Source organism: Anneissia japonica, unplaced genomic scaffold, assembly GCF_011630105.1.
Source record: "Anneissia japonica isolate Jap-2015-1 unplaced genomic scaffold, ASM1163010v1 scaffold456_len727751_cov192, whole genome shotgun sequence".
Lineage (NCBI taxonomy): Eukaryota > Metazoa > Echinodermata > Crinoidea > Comatulida > Comatulidae > Anneissia > Anneissia japonica.
Genome location: NW_022713155.1, coordinates 64,014 through 80,160, shown reverse-complemented (window position 1 = coordinate 80,160; position 16,147 = coordinate 64,014). Strand labels below are relative to the sequence as shown.

Genomic DNA, 16,147 nt, shown 5'->3' with positions numbered 1-16,147 from the left:
GTTTAGCACTAAAAACATGGAAAACAGGGTTTTTGGTAATAAATATAATTAAGGTTCAAGTTCGTCTGGAGTAGAGTGATCGATACCGGGGTAGAGTAATAAGTAATATAAACAAACAAATAAATAAAAAATTATGGATAAAAAAAACAGCATAAGGACCTGATGTTGATTAATCTATAAATTCCTAAAAAAACACAACCGCCTCTGTGCCAAACCCCCTCTCAACTATACCAAACCATCTCCTTTACCATACCAAACCTCTTCTTCAAAGCACACCAAACACTTTTTTCTACTCTACCAAACCCGACATCTAACATACCGAACCCCTCAAATTAACATATAAAACCACTTCTTCTACATTTCAATCCCATCTCCTCTCAAAAAACCAAATCCCTCCTCGGCTAAAACTCAGAGTTACAATATATTATATCAGAGAAGTATCTTTATGAGGCTTAGGGAGTGGAATTGTTTTTGTCGTGAGAAAAAGTCCTGCCGTGACAGGAATTGAACCGAGGACCTTGGGATCACAAGGCAAGCATCTTATTCTCCACTCTTCTGGCGACCACTACGAGTCAATACCATGTTTGTAAGTGTGAGTTTTCGCTCTTCGTACACTGGTCACTTAAATGCACGATAGAACTACTACTATCTTGTCAGTTGAATAAGACTCCCCAACCGACTCCCCTGCAGTTTGTTGATCGCCTAGTCTTGCCAAATATCATGGCCAAGCGATCATGTGATGCTGCAAGACCAAGTACTCAACTTCGCCAAGGCTCACATAGTTACCCCGTCTCGCATCGTGCGGGACGGTCCCGCATTTCAAAGTTATTTTGGTTGAAACACGCATTTTGCAGAAACACATGCGTGATCATAAATTTGTCGCGCATTTAGCACAGGTCTATGCGTGATAACGAATTGTCACATTAAATTCAGGGGAAAATCTATTAAAAATTAGAAGAAATTAGTTTTATTAAAAATATTAAAACGGTCATGCCGCAGTTTAAACTTGAGTCATTAGACAGTATTTACGTGAACGTGAATACTTAATTCACTGACGCGCTACTAAACATTAATCAGTATGCCTATTCATTTTTTGCTTGTTTAAGTAATGAAATGTTTGTGTACATAGTTCGGGTGCTCAAATTAAACATAATGTAGGCCCCATTTGAAACTCAAATTGTAGGCCTATAGGCCTATCTTTTTATTATTAAAAATATTTTTGTAGGCCTACCCGGTATTGTCAACAAACGCTCATTGAAATCGATTTAAAACAGCTTAAAATGCTCAGATCCTCATGGCTCCGCCTCTGGATCGTAAGCCTTATTTTGCACCTGTCTCTTATACACTGGTGTACTCACGCATTTCAAATATTTATGGTTGGTAACTAATGAACAAAACATGTCGTAATCTGCTCGATTCTGAAATTAAAACTTTTAAAAGTGAAAATTTGGCCAATTTTCTGCAAAAAAACGTAAAGTTTTGCGTTTGTGGCATACAGCTGCTTTAATAAAAAGTGACTTCTATTTTTTATTATTCAAAATCTTGCTTTTCATTTTGTTTGAAGTTTAGATAGAAATCCCTCTAGTATATTTCCAATTGTTTCATACAGTATTCATCATTTGCATATTTTATAATATATTTTAACAGGATTTTAGTAGCCTTTATTTTTATGAAATATAAAGTACTTTAAGATAATACTAAATGTTCATTAAAATCACTAAAAATTATTTTAAAAAATAAGGCAAAAAAAGCAATTTCGCTGTACAAAATAGGCCTAATGTATCCTTGCTGATTGCTCCGCAGGTAATATACCACCAGTACCATACGTACAATTGAACCAAATATATTCTAATCACATGTATTATTAAATCACCTGACTCTCTCCCTGACGGGTTCCGGGGTCGACGAGGCTTCTTGTCGGTTATACGCCGGTAACCCTACGCTGAGTCTGGGCCCGGGTCTTGGCGAAGGCCCGAGTCTTGGCGAGGTTGAGTACTTAGCTTTGCGCATCGTATGATCAGACCATATATATATAGGGTCTGTGTTATGATGACGCTTGGCGGTGATACTTGACAGGACTAGGCGATTAACAGACTGCAGGGGAGATGCACAGGGAGTCTCGGTCAACTGACAGGCACTCGGGATGGCTATGCTAGGTTCAGTGCATCATCGTGGCTTAGGGGTCGCACTGCTTCCTCCCTCCGTTCAGTTGGCTGGGGCCAAGCAAGTAGTTCTATCGTGCATTTAAGTGACCAGCGTACGAAGAGCGAAAACTTGAATACTAAAGAACAGAAACACACTTACAAACATACGGAATCACCTACAGTATGTGCCATTCGACTTATACACATCTAGATGTGTATAAGAGACAGTGATTAATCTATAAATTCCTAAAAAAACACAACCGCCTCTGTGCCAAACCCCCTCTCAACTATACCAAACCATCTCCTTTACCATACCAAACCTCTTCTTCAAAGCACACCAAACACTTTTTTCTACTCTACCAAACCCGACATCTAACATACCGAACCCCTCAAATTAACATATAAAACCACTTCTTCTACATTTCAATCCCATCTCCTCTCAAAAAACCAAATCCCTCCTCGGCTAAAACTCAGAGTTACAATATATTATATCAGAGAAGTATCTTTATGAGGCTTAGGGAGTGGAATTGTTTTTGTCGTGAGAAAAAGTCCTGCCGTGACAGGAATTGAACCGAGGACCTACTTGTCAGTATAATCTATCTCGCCATGACAACAGACAACTTTTATTATGTCGACTTGTCAAGATAATCTATCTCGCCATGACAACATAACATTTTTACTATGTCGACTTTTCAAGACAATCTATCTCGCCATTACAACATACAACTTTTATTATGTCGACTTGTCAAGATAATCTATCTCGCCATGACAACATAACATTTTTACTATGTCGACTTGTCAAGACAATCTATCTCGCCATTACAACATACAACTTTTATTATGTCGACTTGTCAAGATAATCTATCTCGCCATGACAACATAACATTTTTACTATGTCGACTTGTCAAGACAATCTATCTCACCATTACAACATACAACTTTTATTAAGTCAACTTGTCAAAATAATCTATTTCGCAATGACAACATAACATTTTTACTATGTCGACTTGTCAAGATAACCTATCTCACCATGACAACATACAACTTTAACTATGTCGACTTGTCAAGATAACCTATCTCGCCATGACAACATACAATTTTACTAAGTCGACTTGTCAAGATAATCTATCTCGCCATGACAACTTAAAATTTTTATTACGTCGACTTGTCAAGAAAACCTATCTCGCCATGACAACATAACATTTTCAATATGTCGCCTTGGCAAGATAGTTCATCTTGACATGTCGACATGATATGTATATGATGGGACTTGACAACATAAATTATCTTGACAAGTCGTCAAGTCGAATGGCACTTAGGTGCTTCCGTACTAACATGGTATTCACTTGTAGTGGTCTCCAGAACGTAAAAACTCGCTCTGGATGTTGACAAAACGGAGCTTTTTTACCAAGCTGTTTTCTGGTGATGCTTCCATTCAAAGAGTCCTCATGGTGCCACAGAACGCGACCGTATGCTAAGGTGCAGAACACACAAAAAAAAAAGTCAAGCCATTAAGATTTTCTGAACAAATTTAATAATAACTCATTGAATTACCGATTAGTACATCTTTTAGTAAAGGTATTAAAATGTATACATGTGCAGAGTCACATGTTCTTTTATAATATCTGACACAACTAATCACCCAAAAAATCTAAATTTAGACACAGAAAGTACAACTTTATATTTCTCTATAGACATAGACATATCAGTTTATTCATTAAAAAATTTACTTCTCTACTCTCAGATAAGCCTTATTTTGCACCATCTCAAAGAAGCAGCCATACAGATGATGAACAAGATCACTCTGCTGCTAATCAGGGCACTGTTGTTTACTGTTTCCTATAGGGTTGTCTAACTACCATGGCAACGACCAACCCATACAAGAATTGACATACATAATACTAAATAATTACATACTAATTAAACGCTAGAAGAACCCTGGGTGAAAATGTGAGAGTACTCATTCTTAAACACCATATAAGAACAAAGTCAGCAATTTCTTTATAGAAAGCTCGCATTGTTATACATAACTGATTTTTTTTTTTTTTTTTTTGTCATCACTAAATAAATTGTAAAAGGAATATTTCAGGGAAAGGGTGCAAAAAGTAGACGTGTACAAATTAGTTAATGGATGTATTTCATAACAGCATGATTTTTGGAGAAATTAAAACAAGTAGGGGGTAGACCTATATAGTAGCAAGAGAGAGAGAGAGAGAGGGAGAGAGAGAGAAGAGAAGAGAAGGGTTAATGATTTATGTGATAATGATTTGTGTGTTTGTTTTGTATATTTGTTTTTTTGTGATGTTTAATGTGTTTTGTTTGTGTTTTGAATGTGATTTAATTGCGTGTGTAAATCTGTATATTTTTATATATTTTTATAAATAATAAAATCCTTTTTCATGTAAATAAATATCAAATTGTTAATTTAATCCTGTAAATTTTCTTTAAATGTATTTTTATGACTTTTTATTGTATATTTAATCATTGTATACTGTGATTGCCAATAAAGATATTTTTGAATTTGAATTTTGAATTAGTAGCTAATTAGTGTCATTGATTCAACATTTTATAAAAGAAATAAAACTGTAAAATAAAATTGCAATACAGGCGTAATTTGTATCTTAAAGTGAATAATGGATACACCCCTCTCAGCCCCTTCGCCAGCTTGAGCTTACAATACCTAAACTAGAAGTTCATTGCTACATTGTGTTCTTAATCAGTGGCTTCCAACACAGAGGAAGACCACGCCAAATACAGAATAATTCAAACAAATATCATCATACTTGATATCAAATTATATGGTATGAGTCAAAGGTCATTAACAGTTTTCACCACAACTTACTTGTCCAGTATATTTCTGGCACTATGATGTTCCTGACCAGTCAAAATGAAACAGTAAATAGGTTAAAATACCGAACAATTAAGCATATATTGTCACCAAAACCAATTGGATATGTCAGCAGTATCCTCACCAAATAAAAATTAGATAGGTCAACAGTATTGTCACCAAATATTAATTAAATAGGTAAAAATTATAGTCATAAATTACAAAGGTTGATTGTATTGTCACCAATCAGAATGTCACTGACACTGTTATTACTTATTACATTATGAATTTCAATTGCAACTAAAACAAAACTTTGGGCACCTTTGTATTTACATCCCAATGGTGAGAATTTAGCACAGGCTCTTCAATATCATTGAAATCATCCATTATTTAAAAAGAAATTATTTTATTTTATTAAAGTCTTTATCGAGCGAGAAGACTAGACCGCAATGTACTAGCTATGCTGTATACGAGAGCAGTGTCAGTCTGTTGTATCAAAGATATACTCTTTGGTTATATACTCTTTGGTCGCCTCAATTCAGAGCTGTATGCTGATTGGCTGAGAGGATGTAATTCAGAACTGTACGTTGATTGGTTGAAAGGATGTATCGGCCTTTGCCAAAAACATGGAATGGTGATTATAGGCTTTTGCAACAAAATGTTCGCTTGTAGTGCAAATACACACATTTTTGAATAATTCTTATTTTAAGAAATATTTACTTATTTGTTTAGGGTAGTCATCCATCCTCCTAGAGCTTGGTCAATCAGGCTGAAAGGTTTTACTTAATTATGGCAATTTTTTTATTAAATTTAAGAACAAGCATAATTTTGCTTGGCCTCCCCTTTATCCTCCTCATCAATATACAATAGTTTAAAAACCGGGTATACAACACAAAAGAAACACATGTTAAAATTAGTCCGAAATGAGTTCACTCTTGTATCGGGTTCATTCTTGTATTGGGTCCACTCGTTTACTGTCCCACCAGTTTGAAAATCCTGGACACGGCATTGGCTGTTGGAATCAGGAATTTGTAAGACATAGTTTATGCTAAATGGAATCATATCTTGATTATTATATTTGTTAATTTATATATTAACTCATTTTAAGGTTATGAATTAAATGATATTAAATTTAACTGTTTCAGCTATGCCAATGATGACCTGGTGCTCTTGGCTCCTCCATCAGCATCTGGTTTACAAAGTCCAATCAATATTTGTGAAAACTTTGCTTAGTGACTGGAATTTTACTTTTAATGAAATGTTTGTTATTCTGTCTAATCACATATGGAGTACTAAAATGTTACGTCACGATACCACGTGATACTACTCCGTTGCTATCGGCGACACAAACCGGATGCCATTTTCTCCACTGACAAACCATTGATCCCAATATCTAACGTAATTATTAAGATGTTGTATCTTAGTTTTTCTTTGTAAACTGTAATTGATGAATAAATGTGCGTTCGATGACTAATACAATGCGAGCTTTTGTGTTTTTAGTACATTTTGATGGTAAATTATTAGGTTTTAAAATGCCTATTCCAGAAAGTCTATTCTAAACCATTAAGATTATGAAGTCAATTCAGGCGTAATGATTTTTTTAATCTCTTAAACTTTTACATGGTGCTGTTTGAATTGTTGCTTTGAGGTTGCTTTTTAATTATTTTTATATATTGTATTTTTATGTATTTTAAAGTGGAACCAAATAAATTCAAATCAAATCAAACGGTAACCAACGTTTGGTTGACAACAAAGGGTGGCACCTGGTGTTGTGACAACAGACAGACTGTTGTACTCTATAACAGGACACCACTGAAATTTGATAACTCTTACACTCATAATTCACAACATTTAATCTCCTCAAACTTGGCAGAATCAAAATAAACTGTTTGAACAAATTATAGAAACACCAATATCTTTGATAGAAATAATTTTTATTTTTCCAAATTTAATCAATGCATATATTTGAAATGCATTCTTAAAAAAAATATTTTTCCTCAACAAAAACTTGTACATTATCTGTTATTGCACAAAGAAAACCATTAACATTACTGTACTTGAAATAATAATACAGCAAAGATATACTGTCTGTGTTATGATATAGTTGAAAAACCCCCATAAATACACACCCCTCTAACACTTTTTAAATAAACCAAATTACAATCTTCAGTTTTTTAACACAAAGTTAACACTAATTGGAAACTAAACCCTGAGACCACCCTAAATTTTCATGTCCCAAATGTGGTCTCAAATTGAAAAGCAAAATGTATCGGAATTGATCATTTAAAACTGGTTATCAATTACAGGATTTTTGTAGTAGAAAGTTTATTTGATAAAAACCGAGTTGTTTTGATAGGTCTCAATATAGGTTAATAACTAACTTAATCCCTTTTAATATCCCATTTAATCCTTTTTAATAACTTATTTAATCCTGTTTGATGGATCAATTCTATGATGAATAACAACAGGCAGTATATCTTTAAAAGGGTAATTTCAAAAGCATAACAGTAATAATTAAAACATTTTTGCTGTTAATAGGAATGGAAGACAATGAATTATATTTCATTTGTGTAGGCATGTTATCCATTAAAACACCTGTATCATCATAAATTGTTTTACAACATTTCTAGAAATTTAAGAATTAATATAAACAGTTCACTGTTCAAATAAATGTGTCCTGAGAGCCATCTTTTACACTAGGCAATGTATTGCAAACTTAATTTGTGGAAAATTCCTCCCACACTAAAATAAAAACAATTCTAATTACAGTACATAAAACAAATCAAGCACATTTTTAGACTTAAAATTCTCTTTTTAAAAATTTTCTCCCCAGAAAACATATTTTACCCATATGAATAGAATTAAAGTTTTATAACTTTATTATTTTGATTGATACGGCATTAAAATATATAAAATATAATTGTATCATTAATAAGCAAATATGAGTTTACACTAACAATTATCTTTTTAAAATTGTTCTCCAAAAAAACATATATTACCCATATGAATAGAATTAAGTTTTATAACTTTCATAATTTTAACTTTATTATTTTGATTGATACGGCATTAAAATTTATAAAATATAATTGTATCATTAATAAGCAAATATGAGCAATTAGAATCTAGACTAATATTTTTTAAAATATTTTGATAACACCCTCAGTTTAAAATGTATTGTATGCACACTTATAAATCCCATGACCAAAGACTTGACCATACTTAGATTTTATGCTGTTGCTAAATGCTGCTAAAGGTCTAACGCACCTTTTGCCACCCCAGGAAAAGATCTGCCACTTAACAGTATGCAACTATAACATTAAAACCTGTTCACAAATGTTATTGTTAAAAGTGTGGTTTTTCATTAGCAGTCATGTTAATGAACGTTACATGTTTAAAGTTTAAAGTCAGAAAACCATTCCCTCTCCCATTACCCCAGGAGTTATGGCATAAATATCTGAGGACAAGATGATGTGTATGTATAATCAATTTCAGATTCTATTTCAGGGTCAAACATTTACAGTATAGCACTATAAGCATTATTTTTCACAATGTTTTTTTACAACTGTATAAAATATAATTTTAATTAATGATTTATATATCTTCATTATGTATAAGCTGGCAACAGTGATGCGAAAAACTACAAAAAGACATTGACTTTATACAGGTCCAAGATTAAAAAAATATCATTTCTTATAGAATTTAACTATTAGTACTTGGGGAATTAATTCCTCTATTTTATTCTTGTTTTTTTCTGAATTTGTGTATCATTCAGTCCAACAATCATATAAATTATCATGGACTTTCATTATCATTCAATGAACCTTAGTGCATCTATATATTCATCTACTTCATCCATTAACATACATACTGTATATTATTTACTGTATATTATTTAATCCAAGGGTTCACATTATGAAATAATATCCAAAAAAGCATCCAGTTTGAATAGTCACCATTATAAATTACATATAATTTGATAGAGAAATTATGCATTATCATTTCACTTTTTTGGACTGAGAAGCTAAATCAAAATAAAAAACTAATTATATCTTCATTAATTGAGCAGTACATTTGAAAAATATTAATCAATAAAAGTTGTAAATATATATTTTTTTGTTAACTTTGTGCAGTGATATGGAATGCAAAACAAATAAAGAGTACATTACTTGAGTAATCTGATGAAAAAAATAATCATAATTTCAGTCTACACTACTAAATTTTATGTGATAAATGTGATATATGCCCATATTTGGATGAAATATGACATCATCATGCCCATATATGAACACAGCACACAAAGTTGTCACATGAAATATGACAGTGTGGACAGAGTATTGCAGGATATGAATTTTCAATAAAACATTTCCAAATATGTTCAAAGAAATATTATGAAGCAAATTGTCTATATAACTACAAATAACAGTCTCTTAATTTTCAATAGTTTCCTTATGCATCTCGTCTGAGTGAGAACCCTGTTCAAATGAGCCCTTAAATTTTGTAAGAAACCAGGTGCTTATTCAAGCTGATACGGTACCACCTTATCATAGAGATATAAACCAAATAAATTTAAATTCAATGCATGAATGCACGGTATGAGGCACATCTGATCTTACTGAGGCATATATACCAAGTACGGCTATATTCATTTATAACGCACCTAAATAGATCCCAGTCATATATGTTGTACCACGTAACATTAGTTATTTCCCCCTTTCATCACTAATCATAAAAATATTGTTCCGCCGTGCATTTTTTTTTATACACCCGTATTGTTCATTGCACATTGCCTATGGATACAAAATGACTCTTTTAATTCTTAATCACTTTTATTATATCTATTTATATATATGTATGTTTTTTAATTACTTTTCTTTTAACTTTTGTATTTTATGAAACTGTACCACTTTGAAAAACAGTACACAAGTACTGAAAGTGCATGCAGTAGAAAGACAGAATAAATAAATTAATAAATAAATAAATGTTTTGATTTGTTAAAAAGATGCAGGACTGACTTTTTCCAGAAGGGTAAATCCAAGAAGTGACGTAACCAAAGCCTACTTCTTGCTGAACTTGTCTTAGCAGTGTGCAATGTATCGGAGACTTTGTTTACCCAGTGAGTTGTTATGGTTTACTGTAAAGTATTTTAATAGCGTGGATGATACCTTAAAAACTAGCTCAAATTTGCACAAAATCTGTGTGGAATTGGGCCCTTACTTTCCAAAATGCGCCGACGAATTTCTAGACCCTATAGCATAGGCCTAGGTTTTGCATGGAGGATAGGCTCAGCCAAGGCTTGGCAGAACCGATCTGAGCAGATGGGCTTGCGGGACCAAGGGTGGGGTGAAATGTTGGACCGCAGCTAGGAAGGGCCTATAGTCTATTCCCTGAGCAGGTGACAGGCATAACTTTTAAAGTCGGGACAATTGCTTGGAAGATGATCAAATGACAAGGATCTATTTAGGTGTGTTATAAAACAAATAATGAATGTTTTGTATTTGTGCTCCCCTCGTTAAATGGAACAGTCGATCTTTCAACTCATTACTCGTATAACATTCTATGCATAGATATGCACAATTATTCTGGTGATACACTGTAGATGCAATGAAGAGTATACAGACTATCGTGTATAACATCATCGACACATACACAAATACATATATTCAACGCAGCAGTGTAAAATATTACAGCATGTATGTTTAGTATCGTACACTGATAAAATTCATACATACACCACCCAAATTTACTTTTCTTTTTCTATCAATCTAACTATTTCTAGTTTGGTTTGCAATGTGTATTATATTCTCATATCATTTATTAGCATCTTTTTATTTATTGTCATTACATTTCTATCTGCATGTCTCCTGATTGCGATCATAGGCAAGGCTGCTGATCACTGTTGATTGCTCATATCCATATGTACCACCACAGGGATTTAAGCAACAACCGTCCATCTCCCCTCCTGTGATCATATGTTGTGATCATTTGTTTTTGTGATTACTTTGGATTTCAACTTGATGATGTTCATAGCATATTCAGCTGAGGACTGGTTCAAGTCTAACTTCTAAAACATCTAAAAAGAACAATTTTACATGATCTGTGTTAATAATACATAAAGTATACAATAAAATATCTATAATGTAAATTAATGTAAAAAAATTACTTTTCCCATGCCAAAAATGAACCCGTGTATGCTGAGCACCAATTTTTAAGAATTTTCATTTTTTAAAGTGCAATATTTTATTTGTGAAATCTATATTTTACAATTCATTATCCAATAATTTTCAAGAGTAATTTATAATTTTTATATTCTCAATAATAATTTTTTACAGTACTAGGCAATAATGCTGTCTTCTCCCCTTGTCTAATGTTTTGTCTCTTCTTTCATTTCTTCTCTTGTCTTCTTTCCTTTGTAATCTGTTTGGGTTCTGTCCCCTCCCTTGTTATTTACTTTAAGAACGTTATCCTAAGAAGTTTTCTAAATGTTTTTTTTCTTTTTGCTGAAATTTATTTTTTATGTTTATTGAATAAAAGTGATTTTAATAAAAGCTAATTATATATCTTGCATTATGTAATGTTTACCTGCAATAATGCGATGCCAGGGAAGCGTGACGTATGTAAGATGAGCATTCAATATCGGTTCTTTGTGCGTTCTTCGTTTTAACCATTGCAGCGCATCTGATCCTTGCCGTGTCAATTTCACAGGAAAATCTAAATGAAAAATAAAACCGTGTTAAGTAGAATATAGCTAATATACTTTCAATTTGGAAATAACAATTTCCATAGAAAAAAATCTAATTGTTATTTTCTAATGGCAATTGTTCATAAAACACAAATTACTTTTATGAATATATTCATTCATGTAAAAATGATGCAAATTGGCAAACAATGAATATAAAGTACATTATAATGAACAATTTTTATAACCAATTTGTTTTCCAAATCAATATTCTAAATTTGAATTCATTATCAAGGTTATTGTTTGATTAGATTGAAAAAAGCCAATAGAATTAGAGAATGATTGCTTTTTCACATCTGTTAGCAAATTCGTGTTTGCCTTGATGTTTAGGTGAAAAATATTGTAAATATAATTCTTAAAAGAATTTTCTATTGAATATATTAAGAAATACAAAATGCAAATCATTTAAAGACACCTATTGATCTCTTTCTCTGTTTTTAACCATAAAATTTGTAAAGTTCGCCACAATATTTTTTGCTCAGGGCTTTTGCATTTTTTATTGATATTATTGCTTCACTTTTTTAAAAGTATTTTATTAATGATTTATTTTCTTTTGCCTGTTATGTCTTACTATTTTTAAGATATATATTTTATTGTAATAATCCATTCCGTTAGTGGTGGGTAACCCACTGTTAGTTGTGATTTGAAGTAAAATAAAATAAAGTAAAAAATGATCAGAGATACATAAAGACAAAAGATTACAAATATTTTTTAATGTATTGTTTAAACTGGTATTTGAACAACAGACCCTCATATAAGCATTTGGGTGTTCAACCAACTGAGTCGTGAGGCCGAGGTAGTATACTGTACTCTATTTTCCCTTCGAGACGCACATCTCAAAGTATTGAGTAGTACGCAATGAATAGATAAATCACATATAAATCTTGGTATATTGAAACATTCTCATAATCATGTAATAAATACCACTAACAATAATGATAATAAAAACAATAACAATAATAATAATAACAATGGTTATGATTTTTAACAGAATGCATTTAATCTGAATTTGAATTTTGCCAGTGTAAGAGTGTAAAAAAATAAGTTGGTACATACTTGAATTGTTTTGATTGTCTGGCAAATCATCGGATTCCCTCGTCAACTGAAATAACATCCCGCTATCTGAGCTCGACTTTTTCATTCCGTTCTTTGGTTGAGGGACGGGAGACGAAGTGCAAGAGCTTGAGTAACGAGTCCTCTACATTTTTTTTTCAAAAAAATTAAATTATTCATAGATTGTTAAATTAAAAAAATACATATTTGTGAAATTCAAAATTACGTTGTCGATTTTCGATTAAGCTTGAGAACATTACATCACTACATCATAGAATATCACCAGGCATTCAAGTACTGTCATTAATATTAATCTGAACAAGGTCCGAATTAAAAAGCAGCTTAACGCACCAACTGCTAGCTGTGTGTGTACTCATAGACAATATGTACAGTAAGCCTTTTGTATTTCATTATGCTTCTAAAGAAAATTCAGTGTATTTGTATCTATTGTCTATGCATCTTATTTATTCATCATTCTACATGAAAGCAAAAAAATAATTTAAAAAAAAAGATTTTACAGTACTCAACTGATAGCTAAATTTTAATAATTCAGAAGATAATAATTATGAAAGAATTTAATTTTAAAAATAAAAATAATAGCCATGGCGACGATGATGACTATGATGTGATGATAAACACCATCATGAATATATAATTGCCTTTTATGAAAGTGCTTTTAATTAGTGAAAGAAAATAAGGGAACAATTAAAAGGGAAAATTATGAGTATTATTTTTTTTATTAAGTTTATTAATTTTTTCATTAAATTTATTAATCGTTTTATTAAATTTAGTAATGTTTTTAATTTAAAGGACATTTACCTCCGGAGAACTGGTGACACTATTGCTACCACTGCCGTCACTACTTATACTGTGATCATCGTAACTCCCATCTTTTGATAACCTTCTAAATCGACTGACAGCCATTTCTGCATGACCTTTACCCTCTGGACCTTTCATTCGAATGAATTCAATTCTACCATGTGCACCTTGAAAGAATCTCATTGGAACCTTCTCAGCCATCTTTGAGGTCATCGTTGCCTAAAAGATCATAATATATGGCCAAGTTTGAAATAAATAACTTCACTTTTGATTATAAGAAATTAAAAATACAGAAATGTTCAAAATAAAACTGTTATCTTTATTTAAATTAACTTGAAATATTTGTTGACTAAGAAAAATACAAATTTACTTAAATATATATACATATACACATATTATATATATATATGTATATATATTTTTATATATAAATCAAGATATATTTTTTTTATATATGTTTATGTAAATATCCTATATTCAAGCACTGTCATTTATTTATACATTGATTACTGTACAGTTAATTTAAAGTATAATTAAGTTTAAGTGTTGCGGTGCAAACTACAGTATGACTAAGAAAAATACAAATTTACACATACGTATACACATTCAATTGCACATATTTTATACAGACAGAGAACACGATCTAGCATTTATTTATATGTTGATATATACAGTTGACTGTTGATTTAAGTGTAACCTTTTCCTTGCAAGTGCTTTATACGTACAAGTTTGATTGATTAATACCACATTTGCTAGCTTTCATTATTATTTTTTTCATTAAAATTCACATTAAAGACACAATCACTGTATTTCTAAAAGTTAAAATTAAATATTTTAATTGCTTACTTTGTATATTAATGCATAATATTTGAAAATTGTGGAAAACAAAGATTCCTCAGCCATTACCAGATGAACTAATGAAAGTTCTTTAATTGAAATTATTTGACTTAAGATTTTCTTTTTCTGGATTTCAATAAACACTGTATTGTCTTTATGGGTATCTCAATGAAAGTTGATAACTTGCTTAATCCTTTTAAATTATTACTTCAATGTTTTAAAATTTATGGGTTTTTCCAGATTTTACAGATAGTACCTTTAATTTGAACGTAGAATATAAAAAATGAGAGAAGAATCAAAGGAAATCCATCACTTATATCAAGCACCTTTTGTTGCTTGCAGATATCGATTCACATCACCTGCCTGGAATTAAGCTACAGCTTTTCAGAAAAAAATACATTTAGTGTTTTTTTTGTTGTTTTTTTTACTAGATTTTCTTTGATATTGGCAATAGTACTGTCTCCCCCTTTCCCCACTGCTTCCTTTTAGTAAATGTGATGGAAATGTCACCCCAGAACACCTATTCTAGAGTCCAGAGGATACAGACAGGCATGACACATTTTATTTTATTCCAGTACAAGTTATAAAAATGATTGATGATATTATTTATAATGATTATGGTGGTAGTAGTGGTGAGAATGAAGGTGAGATATAATAATTGTTGTTGCTAAAGCACAGTGACTTATATGGTTATCAATTTTAGGCCTTGGCACCCTAGTAATTTGACAAGTAAATGGTAATCAATAGGCTAAAATTTATAGTTAGGATGTCAAATTAATTAAAGCTTGAAAAGTGGCCTTGTCAAATACCATTCATGTGCTTTCCTATAAAAAAAAATGTTTTCACCCAAAAAAAAAGAAGAAAAAAAAGAAATAGACAACACAAGGTTATCAAGATTATAGATTAGTTGGATATGGCGTTCACAAACTTCTTTTTTTAACCTGAAGATGATAATGAAAACAACAATAATTTAAAATGAAGACAATAACGACAAGATAATAATGATAATGATCAACTGAAATTTCTAATTTAGCAAGACTATATGAGTGAGTTTGAAGAGGTAGGTTACTATTAAACACAATAACTTGTTACTTTGTCATCTACGTGTCTTCTGCCAATGAGTTATGAGATTGTCAATGTTCATCAGACACAAGAGATGTACACATACATGCATTGCATCATTAATTACATAGGCTAACATAAATATGTTCTTAGTATACATAACCTGAAGACAGGAACATGCAACAATGTATTAAAGAGGAACATGCATTATGTTTTGAAGACGATAAATTTGTTTCCTTTTTTTCCTAATACTTAAAATAATAATAAAATAATAATAACTAAATAAATAATCAATGAGTGGTAAATTTATCTTCACTGTTGTAAAGGGATAAAGATGGCAAAGATAAGGATGCTAATGAAAAGATTTTTGTATCCCATTGGAAATTAGTTGTTTTAATATTAACAACTTTCATGGGTATCCGTGTTCTTTTTCTGTTAAATGTCATATGCAATTTATGCCTATCGATGAATTTTAATATATGTCTGACCGTTCTCTCTTAAAGTGGTATATCAATTTTTAAAGTGATTTTTAGGTATTTGTATTTGTTCATCCATATTTTATGCTGCTTTTTATCCTGATGTCAAGCTTTTTAATCTTTGTACATGTATTTATGATGCCAATAAAGAAATCAAAATATTATGATAGTAGTTAATGTAAAAAACGACAGT

The 16,147-nt window shown here is 31.4% G+C and overlaps 1 protein-coding gene across 2 annotated transcripts in view; it reads right to left on the bottom strand.

Moving 5' to 3' along the window:
- Positions 1-8,675: 8,675 nt before the first annotated feature.
- Positions 8,676-16,147, bottom strand: part of LOC117108258 (uncharacterized protein KIAA0930 homolog) — a 30,511-nt gene continuing 23,039 nt past the window's right edge. For both annotated transcript variants that reach the window (XM_033250229.1, XM_033250230.1), the window contains 4 exons: positions 13,580-13,798; positions 12,764-12,905; positions 11,551-11,679; positions 8,676-11,041 (listed from right to left, as the gene is read on the bottom strand). In XM_033250229.1, coding sequence (XP_033106120.1) covers positions 11,004-11,041; positions 11,551-11,679; positions 12,764-12,905; positions 13,580-13,798 — 528 coding nt within the window. In that variant the 3' untranslated portion in view covers positions 8,676-11,003. The remainder of the gene's footprint in view (positions 11,042-11,550; positions 11,680-12,763; positions 12,906-13,579; positions 13,799-16,147) is intronic.